The 23473-nt window shown below is 45.3% G+C and overlaps 1 protein-coding gene across 1 annotated transcript in view; it reads left to right on the plus strand.

Moving 5' to 3' along the window:
• Positions 1-20560, plus strand: part of UNC80 (unc-80 homolog, NALCN channel complex subunit) — a 117647-nt gene extending 97087 nt beyond the window's left edge. Inside the window, exons 54-64 of the mRNA XM_018071749.2 lie at positions 1277-1400; positions 2131-2337; positions 3574-3758; positions 4712-4877; positions 5704-5883; positions 7844-7982; positions 10007-10063; positions 16715-16796; positions 17314-17425; positions 18601-18812; positions 19843-20560. Of these exons, the coding sequence (XP_017927238.1) occupies positions 1277-1400; positions 2131-2337; positions 3574-3758; positions 4712-4877; positions 5704-5883; positions 7844-7982; positions 10007-10063; positions 16715-16796; positions 17314-17425; positions 18601-18812; positions 19843-20118 (1740 nt within the window). The 3' untranslated portion in view covers positions 20119-20560. The remainder of the gene's footprint in view (positions 1-1276; positions 1401-2130; positions 2338-3573; positions 3759-4711; positions 4878-5703; positions 5884-7843; positions 7983-10006; positions 10064-16714; positions 16797-17313; positions 17426-18600; positions 18813-19842) is intronic.
• Positions 20561-23473: the final 2913 nt, after the last annotated feature.

Genomic DNA, 23473 nt, shown 5'->3' on the forward strand with positions numbered 1-23473 from the left:
CACTGTTCCTTTCTCATAACAGTGCCATAACTATTGCAGAGTCTTTCTGCCTCTGTATCCTTTTCTCCCCCCATTAACTTGAGGTTAGTCAGAGTGGTGTTCGAAGAAGGAACAGATTTCCTAATCTAGCTCCAACTTGCATACTTAAGTATGCATTGGCACATCCAGTTGAATACTTAGGGAGGTATTTCTGAGCATTAGGGCAGCTTGGGAAGGGACTAAAACACAGTGCCAGCTCAGAGCATGAGGCACAAAACCACTTTTTGGTACAAACTGACACAGGTTTCTTCCAACTCTGAGGCAATGGTTCTTTAATCAAAAACAAAAAAAGGGCCCCCTTCACCTTCTCTGAAATATTATTGATTTATTTTTTAAACCAGATACCAAATTAATAGTGTTTTTTAAAGTATTGGGAGCTTTTACTTTTTTTACCCTCTTCTCCCTGTTCACTCATTCGTGAGCTTTAAATGTAATGAAAACCAAACATGTCAAGAAAAACACATGAGTAGTCATAATTCCTGATACTTCCAGCAGGACAGGAAACAGAAGTACTTCACACTCCATCAGAAAACTTCTTCTCCTGGAATTTCTCAGCCCAGGTCTGCAAGCTTGAGGAATTGTATTTCACAGCTAAGTCTGTAGGAACTGGGATGCTGTAAATGAGCAGAAGTGCTGTCACTAGACAGTCATTTGTATTACCTCCTCTAAAGAAGGTGAAAGACCATTCAATTCAGGCTTGACTGTGTGTCAAGAAGTAAATGTGCATTTTGTTTATTTTTCAGGAGTTCATTCTTTGTGTTAGGGAGGATGATGGGGCAGAACAAAGTGAGGCAGAACAAAAAATGTGTTTGGGAATAGCCTCCATGTTCGGATAGCAGGATATTTACCTTATGTCATTTGTGCAGTTTCCTCTGTTCCTTTTTTTATTCCTCATAGTCTGGGTCAGGTCCTGATGCCACTCACAGAAGTGCAGAACTTAGGACTAACACTCAGCTGACTCCTCTGGGATACATCTGATTTTATTAATGATATGTAAGAGTTAGGAATCTGGGCTTCTTACATCTTGCCTGCCACAAGAGCAGGTGACCCCTGTGTTACTCTGTGAGTTCCTTTTACTCCTGACTAAGTAGTCTGAGGGCTTGTTATTCAATCAGGTCATCAATGCTGGTGTTACACTGTGTAAACAGGGTGCCTGGGGATCATCATTCCCTGCAGTGACTTGTGTGCGTGATCTGCTGATGAAATCTTTTAATCCTTTCTTGTTATTACTGCACAGGCTTTGAAAGAAGATTTCCCCCTAAGCCATGTCGTCTCCCCATTCACCAATCAGGAAAGAAGGGAAGGAATGCTTTTAAACCTACTGATTCCATTTGTGCTCACAGTAGGATCTGGAAGCAAAGGTCTGACTAATTTAACAAAAGGAATTTTTCTCCCCCTTTTCTGACAACTGATGTTTGCACTTTCCCTGCCCTCTGTATTTTATTTTTGTTTTTTAATTTGATTTTCTGTCACTGGCAGTGTGTCAGCTAAGTGCCCTTTGGGTCTGAGACTGAAAAAAGCCCCACTGGGAGAAGCTGTTGTTGTTGTTTCTTTCCTTTGTTTCAGCTGTGCCGTGGTTCTTGAGTCAGGTCTTACACAGATATGCTCCTGCTTTTGAAACTGGAGTGCAGGGTGAGATAAATCTGTCGTAGCAGAACCCACAGAGGGGAGCAGAGGTCACAGAAATTGTGTGCCCCTGTGGATCACAGTCTGTCCAATCCATGCCACTTGTCTGGCACAAGTCCTGGTCCTTGTTTTCTGCTATAAAGGGTCTTCACTGGTAAATCTGTAAATGAAAGCAAAGAGTAAAGGGAGAGGGGAATGCCAAAAGGAAATGAGACCACTGAATGGGATATTTCTTTGTGCTGCATAGCTCTGTGTTTGTGTGTGTTCATGTTGGTGCTAAAATAAACTTTGCCTTTGCTTGCAGGAGGAGAAGCAGCATAACAAGGTGTGGGGGACGGAGTTTTGGCATAGGGAACATTTGAGATACACCCTGTTTTGCAACTGAAAAGGGTCAGGATCTTTTGGGTGTCTTTGGTGGGATGTAGCCTGATCTTTCTCTCTCTTTCCCCTCCCAATGCATCTCAGACAGCCCCTGGCTGGAGCAGCCTGAGGTCCTGCTGCTGCTCCAGACTGTTATCAATATCCTCCTGCCACCTCGAATCATCAGCACTTCCAGAAGCAAGAATTTTATGCTGGAGAGCTCCCCTGCCCACTGCTCCACTCCAGGGGATGCAGGGAAGGACCTGCGACGGGAAGGGCTCGCAGAGTCCACCAGCCAGGCTGCCTACCTGGGTGAGTGATGGCTTCTGCTGACCTCTGAGAAGAGACAGAGGTAAAGTGGAGTGCTCAAGATTGTAGAGAGCACCAAAGAAAACCATCTCAGGCAGGAGGTAATTGAACTCTTTAGAACTGCTTTAAGACTTGTCCTGAGCAAGGGACCAGGCCAGAGCATGAAGTCAAGAGCATCTCTGGAACATACTGGAAGGTGAGCAGTGTCAGCACTGCACCTGGAGGAGAGCAGCACAGGTAGAAGTCACTCAGTTTTCATACTGCCAGAGCACAGCAGTGAAGCCACAGAAGGCGAGTCTGACTGCCTGTCAGCCCCTACAGTCACAGCCTCACTGGCCCTTGGCTAGCTAGGGGTAAAGGTGATATCTGAGGAATGGGGTAGCACTGATGAAACACTGGTAGTTCACCACTGGTTTAGACCCCTGCCCCAACAAACTGGGACACAGATGTATGATGGCTGAGAAGGCTTGGCTGTCCTATGAAGAAAGATGGACTAGTCAACCTTCCCCCAACCCCCAAGCCTCCCTGTTTGTTCCAGACCAGTGGAGCATGGAGAGGGAGAGATTTCTTGTCTCTCCTGTGAGCCAAGTGTTGGTCACTCCCCACTTCAGTGAAGAGCATTGTTTTGAAACTCATCGCTGTTCGTCCCCATTTGTTGTACTGTACTCCTGTGAACTACAGCCCTTGGCTTACTGGACCATATTTGTATTTAGCTTACAGTGTGGCCATGACTCTGGTAGCTGCACTGCCGGAAAGGTTCTTTTCATTAATCTATAAATCACCTGCTCACAAGGCGACTCCTTGTGTGGATATGCTCGATAAAGATTTTTGCGGTCTTCTGATCAGCCAGGACTGTATTCCCACCCTGAGCTGCTTTCAAAATATCTGAATTTTGGGAAGACAAGAGAACTCTGCAGGGAGGGAAAGGGGGAGATAGAGCAAGAAGATACAGAGGAACTTAGGTATGAAGTAGGAAAATTTCTCTGGAAATGGAACTCCCAGTCCTGATCCTAAGGCCTTTATTACAAGAAGGGTGGTCGCCTCTTCCTTGCCATGTTTGGAGACTGATAGAAAGGACAGTTGTGACTCCAAGGTGTGTGGGAGTGCATGTGCACGTGCATGCAAGCATGCCTGTGTAGGTTTGTGCCCACCATGGCCCCCCTCATTGCTTCCCCAGTGCTTGTGAGGGACACTGGTAACATCTCTGACTGCCCTTTGCTGGTGTGTGTTCCCCTGTAGCCCTGAAGGTGATCCTTGTTTGCTTTGAACGCCAGCTGGACAGCCAGTGGTACTGGCTGAGCCTGCAAGTCAAAGAGATGGCCCTGCGGAAGGTGGGAGGGCTGGCCCTGTGGGATTTCCTCGACTTTATCGTACGAACACGGATCCCTATCTTTGTGCTCCTTCGGCCCTTCATCCAGTGCAAGGTAACAGTTGCTTTGGCTGCTGACAGATCATGCCTTGAAGGCAAGATATCCCTTATTCCCCAGCTGAGAACAGAGGAACAGCACTCCTGGCAGAACTCTATGTAGGGAATTACCTTTCAGAAGTTAGTAGGCCTGAGAACCCTTTGAAACTAAATCACAGGGCTTTTCCCTAGCCAGCACTAAAGAGTATGCCAGTCATCCAGGATCTCTGATCCATGGAGTACAGCTAGTCTTAGCTCCTCTGGATGGAAAGTAGTATAGGCTGGACCAAGAGTGTTTGCCTGTGCACTTAATTTTAGAACAAAGGCACTCAAAGCACTTCAAGGTAGTGTGGATGTGCTGAGCCTGGGAGGGTGTTGGCAGAAATCTTCCAGAAATCTCTCTTCTGCATAGAGCCAGGCAATACAGCCAACAGCCAGGAAGGACCTGGGTGAAGGTTCTGACAGGACTTTTGTGGATGGACAGACAGCTGCTAGGCTGAGGCAACTGGGGCTCAAGTTAATCACGGTTCTTCCCCGCTTATCAAGTAGACCAGCACATGGTACTCCAACTTATTTAGCCTACCTTGTCTCTTGGACAGAATAAATCATTGTGGAGGAGGGACCTGTCTCATGTCCAAGGGTAGAGCTTAGCATTAGGAAGCCCTCATCCCCATATACCCTGTGCCAGTGAGGTTTTAATGTTAAAACCTCAAACCCATATACCCTGTGCCAGTGAGGTTTTAATGTTAAAACCTCAAACCCATATACCCTGTACCAGTGAGGTCTTAATATCTGTTCAGTCAAATATAAGGTTGCCCCCAAAAGACAGATGGAAACCTCATAGCTGGAGTCAAAAACCTCCTGCCTATAAAGAGGATGGTCTGCTGGCTGCAGGCTGAAGCTGGTCTGGAGACTAGCCCCGGTTCCCTGGGCACCATTTCCTGGCCATGCTAACACGTCCCAATTTTGCAGCTGCTGGCCCAGCCGGCTGAGAACCACGAGGAGCTGACGGCCCGACAGCACATTTCCGACCAGCTGGAGAAACGGTTCATCCCGCGCCCGCTCTGCAAGAGCTCCCTCATCGCCGAGTTCAACAATGAGCTGAAGATCCTGAAGGAGGCCGTGCACAGTGGGTCGGGTAAGGAGGGCAGGGAGAGCTCGGGGCCATCAGCCCAGTCTGGCCAGCTGCTCGCCCCTACTTGTGAGGCAGACCTGTCCACTGCCTAGGAGGGGCATGGGGCAATCCACATACCTCCCGGATAGCCCGCCCCTGGAGCCTGTGCCCTGCCCAGCCTTGCCACTGGACAACCAACAGAAGTCCAGGTTAATTGTGAAATGCACCCATTTTTCCACTAAGTCTGAGTCCTATTCCCCAGCAGCCAGCTCTCACTGTCTGGGGAGTGCCTTGTGCAGCCCCAAACCCAGTGCAGGCTCTGTAGAGCCAAACCTACTTGTGTGGAAATATCTGGCAGGAGCAGATCTACCTCTTACTTTCTCCCCTTGGTTTCTCTATTGTGAGGTCCAGATCAGCATCCCCGAGCTTATGGTGCGCTGAATTCTCTCCTGCATGAGGGCACACTTTTCTCCCTTGACAGTCACTCCTGTTGCCACGAGATGGCAGCTGCTGCTTGCACACTGTAAGGGGATGATGTGTTCTGTTCTTAGGAAAACAAATTCAAAAGGAAATGCTTCAGCCTTTTTTCCTTGGCAGTAATTTGTCTTGTTCCTAAATGTTGAAGCTGATCTGGAAAATACAACAGTAAGGTTGCAAAAACTGCACTGCATAAGAAAACCAGAGATTTTGGAGAGGTGAGGTGAGCCAGGGCAGCTGTGGGTTTTTTATCACCTCTGCCACGCGTTCATTTGGGCAGAATGAGGTGCTCAGCGTGTCAAGAATGCCTGGTTGGTTGTTGATTTCCAGTGCCATCACTGACTTGGGTTTGGTTTCCCTCCTCTTGGCACAGCTTACCAAGGGAAGACATCCGTCAGCACTGTGGGCACCTCCACCTCCGCGTACCGCCTGAGCCTGGCCACCATGTCCCGCTCCAACACCGGCACCGGCACGGTCTGGGAGCAGGACAGCGAGCCTTCCCAGCAGGCCTCGCAGGACACGCTGAGCCGCACCGATGAGGAGGATGAAGAAAGTACGTGGCTGCTGATTCAAGCTAATCCCCAAGCAGTGAAGGTGTTTTCTCGATGTCCCAGAGATCAGCTGGGAGGGGAAAACAGTTGCCCCTGTACTGGTGTGAACACAAGGCCCACAGGAGCACGAGGCTGAGAAATTGGTGGGATTGCTACACCATTTGTGGTGTTAGAACTTGGGTTGTGCATATCTCCTCATTGCCTCCTGAGCTGTGGCAAGGAAAAGGGAAAGGCACAGGCAAATTTTTAGTGTCTGAGATCAGGGCTGACATGCAATCCTCACAGTGCTGACAAGGCATTTGACAACCAGTCCTCTCTTTGACCTTCCTCACAACAGTGGGAAGGGGCTGTGGTTCTGTGGTTAGGATCCCATTCCTGCAGGATCTTAGTACTTCCTGCTCATCACTTCTGTCCAGGTGCTCTGACATGAAATATGTTGTCCTTGTGCTGCATGGGATCCAGCTGTGGCTCTCCACAGGGTGGACTGTCTGTTCTTGTGTCAATTAACAAAGAGGAAGTTAAGCCTTAAACCTACTGACAACAAAAGCTTGATCTCCCTTTTTGGCAGCTGGCAGGTTCTGAGGTTGCCAGGCTTTCTGGTGCCAGTTTAGAAGGAATGGGATAGTGAATCTTCTGGGGACTTATTTGCAATGATCGAAATATTGGTTTGTTGTTCCATCTGAGTTTCATGTTTTTCTTGGAATTTTGCCTTCTCTCTGCTTCTGAGCTGTCTTTCACTGAAAGCCAGGGTAGGAAACTCTGCTCATATGGCATCAGGCTTGGGCTTCCCCCTGCTTTTGCAGGGATACTGGCTTCTGGTGCTGCAATGGCTGGTTGTCTAATGCCTGAAACTTAATTGCTTCACTTCTGTATTTGAGGACTGCTAACCCCCAAAGACATCGAACAAAAGGAGTGGAAATGGGGGGCTCAAAAGAAAGGCCTGTGCAGTTACAGCAGAATTGCCTTTTGAGAAAGAGCAGTTAACCTGAAAGTTTCCAGGCTCAGCCCAACTTTATTTTAGCTGGGTTCATTTCTAAACATTGTACAATACACCCACAACTGTGCTGCTCCTACATTGCTCAGATATTTACTCACTGTGGCAAACACTAGTTCCAGCCATGTATTAATTCTGAGCCACCGTGAGGAATGGTAAGTGCTATCTTCCTATCTCACTGAGTCATTATTGCCTCAGCCCTGCCTTGGCTTAATGCTGCCATAAAATATTTCAGTACATCAGAATTGGCAAAGGTCAAAAAGAAAAGAGAAAATGACAACACAAAACCTCCTCTTTGTTTTATTTATTTATAGTTAAAAGCTGTTATGGTAAAAACCACGACAGAGTAATTTCTTTCCAGGTACTTTATACAATTTGAAACAGGGCTGAAAATTTTAAGCAGTCCTGACCACTGTCCAACTCTGCATAATTCAGTTGAAGTATGATGTTTTTGAGTCAATTTATCCAATTTTTTGGTGACACTTTAAGATGCATGTCCCAAAGTGTGTTAAAGATGTGAGTGCTGCACTTTGCTGTCATGTATTTTCTTTTTTGTAACAGTGCTTTGCTATGTCACAGCAGCAGTTTATTTCACACCAGCAAAACGCCTCGTTACAACTTTTATGCCAGAAATACTGTATATTAACAAGGAATTTATTAATCACAGGAATTAAGCCCTAGTGGAAGCTGAATTCCCCAAACGCGTTTTCCTGAGAGCCATTTAAGCTGAAAGCCTAGATAAATTCCTGCCCTGCATGTGCCAGGTTCCTCATCCTGCAGGGGTTTATGTGTTTGTCTCTCTTCACTGTAAAATCTAATGGCATATTCCAGTTTGCAGGTTTGGGCTCTGGGTACGTAAATGCTGGGTACCCCCTTGGCATCCTGTTGTCTCTTGAGAACTGAGAAGAGGAAGGTGGGGTTTGGGGTGGTTGTTTCCTCTCCTTTCCTGTTTTTTCCTCTCTTTCCAGATGACTCCCTGAGCATGCCCAGTGTGGTAAGTGAACAAGAAGCATACCTTATGGGTGCCATTGGGAGGAGGCGGTTCTCCAGCCATCTCTCCAGCGTGTCTGCACCTCAGGCTGAGGTGGGCATGTTGCCCAGCCAAAGGTAACAACATGGGCTTTTCACCTTTCCCATTATAGTCATGAGAGCAGAAATGGCTCAGGTACATCAGAGGGATGGGAGAGTGGGATCAGTGCCAGCATAGCAATGCTAAATTTCTTCATCCTGTAGTGTTGGACCGAGGATGCAGGGTGGGAAATAACGATTTTCCAGGATGATCTGTGTCATGTAAGGTCCGTAAGAACAAGCTGTCATCCACAGAAACTTTCCTCTTAAACAGTTTCAGAAACACTCAGCATTATTATTTTCCTCTGCTACTGCTGAATAGGAAAAAGAAAATAGGGTTTTGCGGTTTTGCACTGAACTAGGGAACCATACCCAAACTGTGTAGGGAGTGGGGAAGAATCCTGAGAAGCTGGGAAAGGGGACAGAGGCATCCTGTTTGATTTACTTTGTTTTCTTCCCTGTGATCTTTGTCCTTGTTAGAATAGTAACTGGGCAGAAACTGAATGTCGTATTTAAAGATGGGCTTTAATACTGTTTCAAACCAGAAATATACTTGTTGATACAAATAACTTTGAATGCCTTATTCCTGGTTAACATGGAGTGGTGAGAAAGAGATTGGAATTTGGGAAATGTACAGCTTTAGAAGAAGTAGAGAGAAGTTTTGCATTTAAATGTGATTTTTTTTTTCTAAGTAAGCAATGTTTATTGTTTTATTTGTCTGCAACAAGTTATCCAAGGATATCTGGCAGTGGATAGATTAATTTATTTTATTTCCTTTGAACATTTAAAAAATGTTATTTAAAAAACATATTCTACATTATCTGTTGACCAGCCTTGGAAAATCAAACAACATTGCTCCCTCCCCAGTCTTGCTTGGAATTAAGGATATAACCTTGATACATGAAGGAAAAGTAACAGCTGTGGTACATGCCAGTAGAGATAGGAGAGGTGATTTACAAGAGAGAAGTTGCACAGATTTTATCTGAGAGTTTTCACAAAAGGGCTTACAGGAACTCATTTGACTTTTGAACTCAATTGATTCAGTCCCTTTGTTTCTTGAAAAATTAATATGCAAGGCTGCATTTTCCTCAGTCTTTCACTGCCATCTTCAGTGTATAAACTTCATAAGAGTCACAGCTGATTGATAGCAATCTTTGTTTTGTGCAATCCTAAATCATGGTGATGCTGAGAGAAAAAAGACTTTAATTACCAGAGATCTTTGCTCTCTACTTTTTAAGTAGTTAAGTACTTTTTAAGTCTCCTAGCAGGAGACTTTTCATCTTGGTAGGGAAAGGACCAGCTCAGCAAGTGTAATCAGTCCTCCATGTCGTGCCCTTTTAGTTATGGATGGCCTCTGGGCTTCCAGACTGCCTCACAAATGTAAACTAATTAATGCTAAGTGATATTATTACCACTTTGCTGCTGGTAGCCCAGCAGACTGCTTTCCTCCTTTCATGTTTTTCCTATGGGCTGAGCAGGCTGTTCCTGCCTGATGGCTGCAGTGCAGAAAAGCAGTGAGATGATGTACTTCTTTGCCAGGATCCTCGCCAGGTGTTTGTTTACAGTGTCACTGCACTACAAGACCTTATTTTCCAGATGTTTGTCCTTAGAGTCATACAGAAGGTCTGTAGCTCATGGGAGATAGATTACCCCTCCCTCAAAAAGAAGTGGCTCATGGGGAAGGGAAAAAGCTTTCTATGAAGTTGGAAGTAAATAGAATGGAAATAAATGAAAATGCTGCAGGAAAACAGCTTTGAAAATAGTTCCCTCCCCTTATTTCCTGTGGAAACACATCCTGCTGAACTTCTCAGCTCCCTAAATCTCAGCAGAGATGTGGAAGGCTCCCTGCAGTGTAAACTCCCCCTAAAGACTGCTCCTGTGATCAGATGTTCTTTCAGCTCCTCTGAGTCATAGATATGCTGTTGAGCGTGAGACCAATTAATGTTACCGTCCTTTTTTGCTTTTTTATTCCGTTGATATTTTTTCCCTTGAAAACAGAGACAAGCGCATGCTTTTTTGCATTTTCTTTCCCTAAATTCTTAATCTCCCTGCCCCTCCTGCAGTGAACCTAATGTCCTCGATGACTCCCCGAGCCTGGCCACTGAGGGCAGCCTCTCTAGGTACAGTGTCAACACTACCTGTCTGTCAGTGTGTGTGTTGGGAAACCGGCTGTTTCCAACCTCCTGTCTCTTCCCCTCACCTTTTGTCACTCTCTCCATCTCTGTCTCTTGTGGCTCATCAATATTCAGGCCTGCAAGTCAAAGGTGTAGCAACCCACCTTCAGTTTTCAGCTTTGATTGCCGATAACTTTGAGGAGGCTAAGGGAAAGGGGAAAGAAAAAGCTGTAGTGAGTAAAGCAGCAGGCTGGCCTCGGGGTTTTCCCCTTGTTTAGCAATTGCTTGAAAGGCATGAGAAAGATTATGCATGAGGCATTAGCTGTAGCCTGTTATAAGCATTAGACTGGAGGCTTATATAAAACAGAGACATCTGTTTTTCCATTCATCTCACAATGCTGTCACCACAAAAGACTTAATAACAATATCAAGCCGTGTTCTTTTCCATTCACTAATAAAACTAATATGATAAATCCTGTGGAATATAGTGCTCTGTGGGTGCTTCACAACAATTCTCATTATTTTTACAAAGCATTTCCCATTCTCACATGACACCTTAGAAATCTTGCAGGTGGACACCATTAAGGTATATTTAAAATTGCCTTGTCAGTGCTGGAGTTCTAGTCTAGCTGTTCCCCATTACTCATGGACAGGGGAACACAAAGGGACAGTGTGTCAAATGGGTCAGGAGTGAACTTAGAAGGGAAGGCTGCACCTTTAACAGCCAGCTCAGTCATCTTAATCATCCTTCTTGTCCTGCTGCTGTGCTCCAACTTTCAGCTCCTGAGGCTGGAGACCTGTCATTAGTCCCAAGAGCATCTCTGTTTCCTTCCAGGAGAACACAGCCCCTTCCATTGGCAACACAAGGGGTAACACACGATGTCATTCCTGCACCAGCAGAAGCTCTGGATATGTCAAGATGCATTTGTGTGAATGGTTTGGGTTTGTTAGCTTGGCTTTAGATGATGGTGGTGGCTTTTTGGGGCGGGGACAGGCTGCCGTGTTTGTTCATTCTCCCTGAGTGACAAATGAAGGGGTTATCATCCGTGGTGTCACTGAGCTCATCCCATGGTTCGTGGTGTCCTTTGTGTGCGTGAACCCTGCTTTGGCAGGTCGGTCTCTAATTGGTGCTGCTGCAGGAGTGGTGTTAGGAAAAGACATTAGCTTCTTGGCAGAGGCAGGAATATTGTTACCTGGTTTTGTAATAAAGTAAGATGGACTGCATGTCATTGAACATGTTTGAGGGGGCTAAAGAGAACAGAAATCATTCAGTCAGAGAACTTCCATGTTGTCCCTTCAGCAGAGCCAAAAACTTGCTACAGTTGAGGAGGATGAAGGAGAAGGTCCGTATCTGAGTTAAAGCCATGATGATACCAGGTAACATCAGTGTCGATTTTGAAATGTTTTGATTTTGTTGTCGAGGGGGAATCACTCCTAATTACTGTGGTGAGGTTGAGGAATGTGAGACAACTAAGTCAGATGAGTTTAAACACAATAATTTATTCTGAACCTTGAAATATAATCAGTTGCACAATGGGTTCCTACTCATTCCTGTCACACAAATTTTCTCTAGGGACCAGGGCACTATTCTCCACCCTGCCCTGTGGTACAGAGAGTTCCTAAGGCAAACTGGTTGGCAGATGTACTTGGGAGTCGGTTCTGCTGAGGTTTATTACCCGTTTCAAGGAGCAGGCACTAACGTCTGAAGGAGGGGCATCAGCACTGCAAAGCCTTAGAAGGAATGAAGACAGAAATACTGCAGATGTGTCTGAAAAGGGTAGCTTAGAACTCTGTGAGAAGGAAAAGATGTTTCAACTGCGTCATTAGATGTGCAAATTGGATTCCTTCTCTAAAGGACGGGATTAATAAGGCAGATGTTGTGGGAGCTCATTGTGCTGTGGGAATCATAGGACAGAATTAATTTGGTTTTACATTCAGGAACATTAGTTTTGAATAAAGCAGGCTTGAGGTTTTTTTAATGTAACTTGGATTTCGGCTGGAGCACAACAGTAACTGTTTAGGATCACCTTCTGAATTCAAAGCTGATGTTTAGTCATAACTGACAAAAAGAAATAAATCATATTTACTAGGGACTAGACTGTTATGGAAGGTAGGAGTATTAAATAAGTTAAACAAATAGTGACAAAAACAAAAAAGACTAAAGTCTGTTTCCCTTCGTTCTATAGCAACCATGTAGAAAAGCAGGGAAGACAGGAAGGGGAGAGCACTGAAGTGCTCAGACAGCATGAGGTACAGGGCTGAGGAGCATATGTGTCCAGCATCGTGATCTGTTGTGGTTATAATCTGACAGAAGATGATATTTTCCCAAATCAGAAAGGAAGAAGAAAGAGAAGCCACTCTAGTGGAAATCTGTTGCATAAACATATTTCCCTGTGATGTTTGTCCTTGTGCCTACCTTGGCTTAATGGTGCCTAATAAAAAAAAAAAATCAGAGTGAATCCACATTGCCAGGGCAATCACAGCAGCAGATCTAAGCTAGCTAGGCTGGGATGTGTCTGAGAATACAATATATTTAACACATCCTCTGCTGCCTTTGTCCACTTACCCTCTGTGCTGGTTTAAAAGTTAACCAGCAGGGGAAATTAACTCAACTCAAAAGAGAGATTATAAGTCAGAATAACAATTTAATAAAATAATACAATAAGTACGATTATACAGATAAGCAATTTGGTTTTAACCCACAAAACCCAAATGTATAACCCAGCACCCTGGGGCATGAACAGAGTGGTGTTTCTTGGGCCCCCCCTGAGTCCAAAGTAAAGGGAGAGGGGAAAAAAAACCTGCTGGTGGGAGAGCTGTTGCAGTCTGGTCAAGAGTGGTGATTGCAGTCCAGTTGAGGGTGGTGGTCTCAGTCTGGTTGAGAGCAATGAGCTGCAGTCTTCCTCTGGATCCCACAAGTGGTAAAAAGGTTCCAAAACTCCAAGTTTATATATTCTCCAGTTCAGGCAGGAATGCTCAGTCCTTCCCTCAGAGCGGGGAATTCCATAAAAGGGTATGAGGATGCTCAGTCCTTCCCTCAGAGCGGGGAATTCCATAAAAGGGTATGAGGACAGGAACATCTACAGGCCTCTACTGCTAACAATTTCTGGGAAATGGCATGTAAGGCTATAGAATACACAGTTTTGGGTTACCCCCATACCATGATGAACTGGTCTCAGCTGTCCTAACTAGGACACCCTCTCATTCATATGTCTTGGGACATAAACTGTGTATGTTCCACCATGACGATGTGGCAAGCATGTACATCTTTTTAACAGACATTTAAACTCCTTGCTTCCTTCGTCTCTGTTTTATTTTCTTCTTTCTTATCTTTTTTTTTCTTTTAGCTGCATGGTTTCTTGTCATTCCTGAGCATCACTTCTTATGCTTGCCAACCTGACAAAGTTTGTTTTGGCCCCCACTTGTGACTGCACTGGCTGTCATTCCTTGTAGTCCTGGCAACATGCATCCACAAAGTTGGGTGTGTTAGATCTTTTGCTCACCTGTCTCTGACCTGTATAACGGGAGTAACATTATTGTGCAGATAAACCCCTGACAGAGATACTCAGAGAGTGACAGAGCATCTTTGTGTTGGGCAGAAAAAGGATGTGGCTTGTTATTCCAACTAAATCTGGCTTATGTCCTGCAGAAAAACTATTCTTATCGATCACATTGCCACAGGAGGAAAAACGTACTGTCAGCTGACATGGCATTTGATTCAGTGTTGCTTGTTTGGGTCCTGGGCTGCCAGAAAAACAGAGCATTCCTGGTCAGGTCTGGTAAACAAGGAGAGAAAGCAAAGGAGGGAGGGCAGACTGCACAGAGCCTGCCATACTCATTTTCACAGAAACAAGATCAGTAGTGCTGCTCTTTCATGTGAAAAGAAACCCTCACAAACCCTCAGGATGGGAAAGGTTATAGCTGCAAATTCAGTAACTAATCCAAAATTTGTGATCTTTATGATTCTCTGTATTTCCTTCACCTCTTCAAAATTTGGGGATAGAAGTCAAAAAGGCAGCCATAGCAGGACTGTGCTGTGCACAGGCAGCTCTGTGACACTCAGCTGCTCCCAGGTCCACCCTTTGCCTGCAATAGGTATCTGCAATTTCAGCTCCTAAGATCATCCCAAATTATTCCAATTTGTGTAGTGATTGAGTACTGGAAGGAGACATCCACCAGCTCACTTACTTCACTTATGATATAAGCCAAGCTGAAAATCCCAGACTCCAGCAGGAAGACACAAAGTCCAGACTTTCTTTTGCTCACCTATTGGTTGTTCTCAGTGCACAGTTACTCCATGGGAATAGTTTTTTTCCTCATGTATAGCCTCTGTGCCTTCATGCAGTCCATGTACATCCTTTATCTAATGACTTTTTCAAAGTATTTTCATAACATGTGAACTGAGTTTGTTTTAGCACTGTAAACAGTGTTTTGTACTGAATATAATTGTAGTCTTTCTGCTACAGACATTTATGTCTCCTCACTCACAGAACTGAGTTACCTTTTCTTCATCAGAAATTGTAACAGTATTCTCAAAAGCTAGTCGAAAATAGTAGAAAACTATTTTTTTCAAGACCTTGTCCATCTAATTTCTACTTCATTCACATACTAGAAACCACTCTAAAAACTTCTGAAAATTCAGAGGAATAAGTTCTTATGTAATCCTAGAAAGAGAAGATTAAGCTCCAAGCTGTAATTTCAGGTAGTCTGGATCACAAATCTAAAGACTAATTAAGGTTCAGTCTCTTTGCTTTAATAAGGAGTGATGTGTTGCTTCTGGACTTACCAGTCATATGTGCTGCAGTTACTGTCTGGGTCAAGGACACAGTCCTACCAACAAGGAGGGCTCTGCTTATCCCTAGGTGGGTGTTTGCATAATGCTTAGGATGTTTGGTATGTAAATCAAGTCAATACCCTTTGGAAAAGCTGGGATATATGTTCCAGGGACTGGTGACCTCATCTGACAAGCCATCTGAGGGACAAAAGGACTCAAATACATCTTGTTGTTTCCGGCTCTGAGCTTGAAGAAGCTTTTCTTTTTTGCCCCAAGCCAGTTGCAGCTGTGGTGAGATTGCTGAGGGTATGTCCAGGACTATTACTAGTCAGACAACCAAAAGAGAAACAGCTTCAGGGTCCCAAGATATCTCTGTCCTTGAGGTTTCCCACTGTCTCCCCAGTAGAGCTGGTAGAAACATTTGGATATGGTTTAATGAAAACTCTTGGCCTTAGTTTAAATGATAAGGGAGGAAGGAATAGGATTTCCAGGTTGTGTAACCAGCTTTTGCCCCAAAGCAGAGCAGGAAGCCCTCATGTTCTGTTCCACCAGACCTTCTAAGGACAATCGATAACTTTCGCCAAAGCGATGAATGAGCTGCTGAGGACACAGAGCTCTTTCAGCCTCTCCACAGACATCCCTCGTGTTCTGTCTGTCCCTAGGTTTGTCTTCTTCCTCCACTCCTGTATGGCCAGGCAATAAACCTTCACTCTGTTGGTTGTACTGAGCAATTCCAGGGAGATACAAGGGAAACATCTAGAGAAAAGAATGTTGTTTTCCTTTCGATTAATGCTGGCCAATATCAAACTGGATTGCAGTCCTGAATCCTTGACAGTACGTACCAGATAGAGCTGGAAGTGGCTTAAATAGGACATGTGGCTCAGTGGATTCCAGTCTGGCCTAAGAAAGCAGCTGCCTGAGTTAGAAGAAGTCCATTTTAAATGTTAGTGGCTGTTGTGGCCATATGTCTCTCAGATGCAGTTCATTCAGCTAAAGTGTTTGGTGATTGCTAAATGACCAGTTTTTAACTGTTTGCAGGAATACAGTGCTTTAATAAAGATGAGGGGAGTGTGGTATTTTTATATTAAGTAGATTAAATGGTCAGCTGAATGACAGAATGAGATTGTAGCCAAGTATGTTTTATTGCTAAAGATTCTTCTACTGCAGATTTTTGGATATTTTGTACCAATGTATTTAAAATCAAAAAGCTGTTGTTTTTTATATACATATATATATATATATAATTTTTGTTCACTTGTCTTTTTTGTTTGTTAGCCACAAAAAGACTTAAGGCTGCAAGTGTTGAGTGTGGGGCCTTGTTCACATAACTCATGCATCCATTATGTGAATGGATCCTTTGTCACTTTGTGTTTGTTTTTTGTTTGTTGACTTAAATTGAAATTAAAACCAGATGACAAAATTGTGATGAGGCCATGGAGTCTATTTGGGAGGAAAAAAAAATTAGCTTTTACAACATTGTCCTTGAAAAAAGGAAAAGCAAACAAGAAGACTTTTGAGCTAGGAAGCTGATGTTCTTGCCTTCACTGATGTGGCAAAGGATGCAGAGAAGTGAGTGCTGCTCAATAGGATGCATCAATCAATGACTGAAAACTGAAATCTGCAGTTATTTATATTTGGATGCTACCTGTGCGTGGCCAAGTCCTGAATGCCATGACTCCACCTCCCACCCTTTCCTAAGCCCTGGAAGCCACAACCTAACAGACACGTCCCCCCCATCCTTCAAAGACAGTACTGCTCTTTGAAGTGACTGTGCCATTAGTGGTTGGTCGACCTATTTATTTATTTTAGTCCCAGTTGCCAGGACACTTCCTAGTTATACAGGGTGCTTGTGAGCTTGGCCTAATGCTGTCAACATCTAACAGGGTGGCAAGTGTGCAGAGTGAGCCAGGACAGCAGAACCTTCTTCTGCAGCAGCCCTTGGGGCGGAAGAGAGGCCTGCGGCAGGTGAGAACACAGAAATGCTGTCTCATTTGGGTTGGCTTTTCTTGTCTGTGTCTGTTTGGACACCATTTGTGGATGTGACTGTTTGGACATGTTTTGTGGATGTGACACGCCCCTTCTACCTAATTTGTGTTATACGAGTACAGTCCCTTAAGTCAGCAGGAACTGGAGCACAAGTTCTAGCTGTGACGTTGGACAAATCCTTAAGAGAGGAGGGGTTTAAATTGTTTTAAATTCCTCAATCTTGTCCTCTGCAGCCTTTTTTAAAAATTATTATTATTAAATGATGGTCACACAGCCTGCATTGCATTACTTTCAGTGTTAAAACTGAAAAGGCACAAACCCCAGAGGTTCATATGAAGGAGATGTCTGAGCCACGGAACCCTTAAAACATGTATCTGTTCAAAGTTGAGTGAACGGACATCTAAAGGAACAGATGATGATGATACGTTCTCCTTTCAGAGGAGCAGCTGTGCAGTATGTGAGCATACATCAGCTAACTCTCTCTCCCAACATTTAGCTTCGCCGGCCACTGCTGTCCCGTCAGAAAACTCAGACGGAGCCTCGGAGCCGTCCCGGAGCGCGACTCTCCACCACGCGGCGGAGCATCCAGCCAAAGCCTAAACCCTGCGGTAGGGCAGTGCTGCACTCCCAGAACCAGCACTTCACATGGAAACTAGAAAGTGCTGTGCTGTTGCTTTAACTTGAAGGTTGTTAGTGGCCTATATTAAAGTGAAGTCCTAGCAGTTTTATCCTTTTTCCTAATGAGTAGATTCCTTATCAGAAAATCACCCCCTCAAAACACTTTGATGGTTTCTCCAGTGATTTTCAAGGTGAAAGAGGACATGGACAATGGACATGGACGATTATCTTGTCTCCAAGAGTTGTGGAGAATTTAGGGGGCAGGTATTCTGTCAGGATGCCTTGTCCAAAACCTCTAGATGTGCAAGTTTTGAAGCTGCTTTTGAGAGCAGTAGAAAGAAGGATGTCCCATCATTCACAAGCTTAGATGTTCAGAGCTTTAAGGATTGTACATGGAAATGAATGTAGGACTGTGCCACTCCATGCTGTACATTTCCAGCAGTCAGCACTGCCAAGCAGAGCAGGTGGCTGTATTCTGTACCATCTGAAGTGAGCAGTGAGCTTTGGAGGAAACATCTGGAAGAGCCAAGGTCGCTTGTGAACTTTCTGGGTTTCTAACAGCTCAGCAGGAGTGTTCTGGGGCAACAGCACTGCTGGGGATGTTTGAAACATAAAAGTTAACCCCAAGTAATTAAGAGCAGGAGCAGGGATATCAGGTTTACTGTTAGGTTTTTAGTCTAGCTGTCTTCACCCTGTGCTCTTCTGTTAATGCTGGATATTGGACTTAGTCTGCAGGAATGGGGGTCTATCAGCTACACCTTTTTTCTCAGATTTCCTGCAAAATCTCAGGCAATTCCCCTATATATTTGCATGACAGTTTTCCTTTTTTACTTGAGGGCAGAAATGCTTAACTCACATGGGAATTAAACTCAGTATATTCTTCTGGGATGGCAAGTTTTTATGGGTGGTATTGTCTCACCAAGCCATGGCAAAGACAGGTGTGCTGGCCAGACCTCAGGAGATCCCTGACTCTTTCTGTGTCTGTAGAAAAAGTCCAGGGTAAAAGGCTTTCAGATTAGATATCAATTAGACAGGTTATAAAGATGGAATGAACCGTGAATCCTGTCTTAATTGTAAAAACAACAGGGGTTATCTCTTGTCTTTGCTTGTTGTGTTTTTCTTCCCAAACGTTAACCCTCGATCCTCTGGGCTCTGTTCCCTTCAGCGGAGCAGAAGCGGTCGGTGACGTTCACTGAGGCCCCGCCCGAGGCTCCCCCCGCCTGCCCTGGGGACACTCTGGCTCTGGTGGCCCAGCAGGTGGGCTGTGGCCACAGCAGCCCCCCAGTGACCAGCAAGCAGGAGCCCCTCAGCAAGCCCATGCTCACCTCCTCCCCTGCCATCGTTGTCGCTGATCTCCACAGCCAGGCCACCGGCCAGGTACTGTGACTGAGAGGTTTGTGGTGTGGCTCTGTCCCCCCTGCTCCACCCGGGTCACCTGGTTACAGCCCTGTAATGAAAGCTGGAAGGAGAGGGACAGCAGCAAACTCTCCTGAGTGGCTGTTGGCTGTCCCACCCCCTGCTTCTGAAAGCCATTCCCTTCTAGATCTGTGCAACTATTCCTAATTTGCAGATATATTTCCTACATCTTCCTTTTCCATCACAGGTCCTTCTGGACCTGCTCACCAGTGCAAGCTTTCCTCAACAGGTTTTGCAGGTTATTCCCTGAGAGATGCCTCCTTAAGGAAGGACTCCTTCAAAAGCCTCAGGACTGTTTTAGCAAAAGCATCACATTGCAAAAAGGAATTGCTTGTCTAACATTTTTCTCTGTTGGACACCACTGAGGACAGTGCAGGGACAATTCTAGTCATCCCTTCAACACCCCAGTGACATTGAGATCACTTCTATATGCCCAGATATCTTTTGGGGCTGTGTCCTTCATCATGAACAAAAGAAAGACCTCTATCTTCAGAATCACAGAATGAATCTCAGAAGGGTTTGGATTGGAAGATCATCTCATTCCAGCCCCCTGTGATGGGCAGGGACACCTTCCACTAGACCAAGCTGCCCCAAGCCCCATCAAACCTGGCCCTGAACACTTCCAGGGATGAGGCATCCACAACTTTGGGCAACCTGTGCCAAGGTCTCACCACCCTCACAGGGGAGAATTTTTTTCTAATATCTAATCTAAACCTACTCTCGGTTTGAAGCCATAAGTTAAAACAGATGAAATAAGGAAGTGTTGATGAATGAAATCAGATAACTTTTCTGATAATTTCTGCAAATTTGATTCACCAGAAAAACTATATCATTGTCAGGGGTATAATTTTAATGGGTTTATAATCTGCAAATACCTGACCCTTTATGGTAAAATCTATTTCTGTACGAGAAAATATTTTATAGATGTTCCTTTGCTTTTTTTGCCCCCTCCCTCCCACTTTCTCTCTGCCTGACCACCAGCTCTCCTCAGTTGCAGAGCGAGGCACTCTCTGCTGAGAAGGAGAAGGAAAAAGAGGAGGGCCTGGAGTCCCGGCCAACAGCAGCACAGAGCACCCCACCCACCCAGCTCTCTGACACCGAGGACTATGCTGGCCTCGAGACCACCAGCTTGCTGCAGCACGGGGACACTGTCCTTCACATCAGTGAGGACAACGGGATGGAGAACCCCTTGCTGGCCACTCACTTCAGCTTCACACACGTGGAGCTCGGGGAGACGGACATCGATCTGGATGAATCTCATGTTTAACTCCTGGGGAAGTGCCATAGTGGGAGGAGGAAGAGAAAGTGCACCTTCTCCTTAGAATTCACTGCTGACTAGTAATTAATTAAAACCAAGAGCACTTTATTATCCTTATTATAAGAAAATGGCTATCAGTAGGTTGCTGTAGACTGGCAAGTCTCTGTGAAATCTGTTTCAGTTCAGGGCGAGACCACAAGATAAGAGAATTTGTACTGAATTCTGAGGGTAGGGGTGTGTAGGCAAATGTGGTCCACAGAGCCTTGATCTGGCAGCCGTGTACTGTGAGCAGCAGCCTCGTGGGTAACAGGCTGTTGGACTGCGTGAGACAGAAAAGCCTCTTCTGTGATTGTGCCCAATATTTATTTTTGTAGTGTTTTTGAGAGGGGGGCTATATAGCAGCTGAATCCAAGGCTCTTACACCTTGGTACTGACAGTGAAAACACTGACAGGACCAATCTAAAGCTTGATTTTCACAAGCTTGGGACCATTGTTTCTAACTTGCAGAGCAACCATAAGCACTAGGAAGCAATTAGACTCTTTTTTTTTCTCCTTTCTGTTGGCCCTGCAGGCTTCAGTTCGGCTTACTCTTGTCTGTTAGTTTCGTCCCAGTCTGTAAGATATTGCCTTTGTGCTACAAAAATATTTGCTCTGTAAAACCGAATACAGTACATTCCATAAGCAGGAATGCACGTGCTGTGCACAGATACAGATGGGCAGGGGCTGAGTGATCTGCAGTCCACACTGTCCTGCTTAAATGTACTGAGCAATTCATCTCGACAGCTTAAAAAGAACCCCAAGAAACTGTATGGTCCCAAGCAACTGCTCCACTGATGCTCTTGGATGTACTTAGATAGAAGGATTTTAAGTAAATATTTATATATGGTATTTTCATGTTCCTATATATAAAAATATAAATATAAATATATATATATATACATTGTAAACAAAAGATGGCTATTCCAGGGCAGAAAACTTGATGAAAGAATCTATTTTTGGCATGTTGAGATTGTATTTAAAAAGGCTACATTTTATGTATGTAATGATCATGGATGCAAGTGTTAAATATGTGTATGTAACATTTACAGAAGGGGAAGATCCCAAGGGGGATCAGCTGAAGTCACAGCTGAGTTATGGGCTCTGCTGCAGCATCATGGAATTATACTGAAATGTGAATTTAGCCATTGGCTACTGACAGGCAAAGTGCAAACAGCTGTGAAACAAACCATGCAATCATCAGCAATGCCCAAAGTTACCCTCTGCTTTGGGAATCGTACACTGCCTTTTTCAGTTCACATTAGAAGAACTGGGGTTTATAATTGTGGCATTACTGTGCAGAGGAAAATGTTTTGGATCATCCTGAGAGTATCTCAAACACGCTAATTACCAGTTTGGCTCCTGAAGGCTTGTCATTTGGACACACACGTGATAAAACGGCCTTAGGAGGGAAACGATATCCTGCCAGCCATTTCCAAAGAAAGGACTTGCATCTCTCCTTAACAACTCTGAAGTAGCTGTTAAAACACAGCCACACAAAGAGCTGCCTCGCTGCACTTTACTGTGGCTTTGAACATTAACCACGCACCTGGCAGCAGGTTTCAGCCTGTGGAAGCCGGTGGAGCCTCAGGCTGCACTGCCTGGCATTTGCCAAATGCTCAAATTTGACAGGAGCTGTGCACACCAGTCTGAAGACTGAACTCGCCTGCATTAAACCTCTGAAGAGAGCGAAGGCCATCTTTCTCTGAGGTGCTTAGCATGCTCTGCTGCCACTGCACTGGTGAGAGATGGAGGCTCTCAGCCCTCTTGGGAAAAGCAGGGATGAAAAAGCAACTATTTTTATAGTGCAGCATATATATCCCAATATATATGGGGATATATAATGTACAGGTGGTGCACCAATGCAGCTCCAAAGGGTACCTGGTTTTCTAAGAGAGGTGGTTGGGTGGAGGTTGGCAGTGCCCTGTTGTATGTCCTGAGCAACAAACTGCTTCCTCTGCTGACCAAAACATGCTGTACTGCTTCTTATCTCCTCAGTGCACTGGAGCCAACACCAGGTACCTGTAGGAGACTGCTTTGGATTAGCTCCTAGCTCGGAGGTCACTCCAAGAATTGCTGAACTTCAGAGGATAAATGTTATTATTAACAGTGACGCACAAATGAGGAAAAACACAGCTTCACTTTCAAGTCCCAAGGTAGGCTGGGTCACTGGCAGTCACAGGGAGGAGAGCTTCAAATGTGAGCTGAGACACAACACACAGAGAATTCATGGTGCACTTTATGGCGCGACCTTTCCTGCTGAAAATGAGAAGGAAGGATCTTCATTAATGAAAAGTAGAGGCCTCACCACAGTACTCTATTTTAGAAATGACAAAATTACTGTGATTTGCTTCATTTAATTCAGTGTATGTAATAACTGTTTCAAGTTTCCATTGTCTCTGGTGGATCCACAGTAGTAAGTCATAGCAAGGACTAAAATGCCTATTTTTAATGTCTATCCTGCTAGAAATCAATGCAGCTTATATAAATGACATAATCTGTAATTTAGTTTTATCCAGGTGGCCGGGCAACTGGCTTTGGTTTTGTGGGATGGCTGCTGAGAGATGGCACAGACACGCAGGCCCATTAGCCTGATTTCTCATGTTTTACTGTCATATCGGTTGCCCTTAATGCTGTCCTGATGAGGTGCATACAAAGTACTCTAGCTGGTTTGTGCTTTCCTTCTGTCTCTCTGTACCAGAACTGGTGTATTTCCTCTGTGAAGACAAACGATGCTGCTTTACATAGTGTTAGAGGCCTTAAGCGCATGTCGTGTTCAGCAATGTCCGGCTGTGCCTGTCTTGTCCGTGTGTCGGTCGGTCCCGCTGCCTCAGCATTTTATGCAAACGTTGCCCCGAGGGCTAAATACAAAGGAGTGACGGCAAAGGACAGAGTTCTGTGTTTGAGCCTCTTGCGCAACACGGGCGGTCTCTCTCTCTCTTTCTCTCTGAAAGGCGGTTTTGTTCCAGGATACCGACAGCATTTGTTAAAATTTACCCGTCTGCTCCCGGTGCTGGCGCAGGGGGTGCCCCTGGAAAGGTCTCTGCCCTCCCCTGTTCCAGCGTGGGGCTGGAACTGTCTTTGAGGCTGACGAAATACACTTCCCTGGGAACTGTAAACCACTCAGACCAGGGTTGTTATCATTACTCCCCTCGGTCTGGGCCCGCGGGTCGCGGTCGGGAGGGGCCGAAGCCGCTCGACCGCCCCCTGCGGCGCCATTTGTGTCCCTCAGCGCGGGCGGAGCCGCGGCCCCGAGATGGCGGAGGCGCCGCCCCCCCTGCCCCCGCCCGCCCCCGCCCCCGTCCCGGCAGCAGCCGCGGCCGCAGTG

The sequence above is a fragment of the Manacus vitellinus genome, unplaced genomic scaffold (genome assembly GCF_001715985.3).
Source record: "Manacus vitellinus isolate BGI_N305 unplaced genomic scaffold, ASM171598v3 scaffold_20_pilon, whole genome shotgun sequence".
Taxonomy (NCBI): domain Eukaryota; kingdom Metazoa; phylum Chordata; class Aves; order Passeriformes; family Pipridae; genus Manacus; species Manacus vitellinus.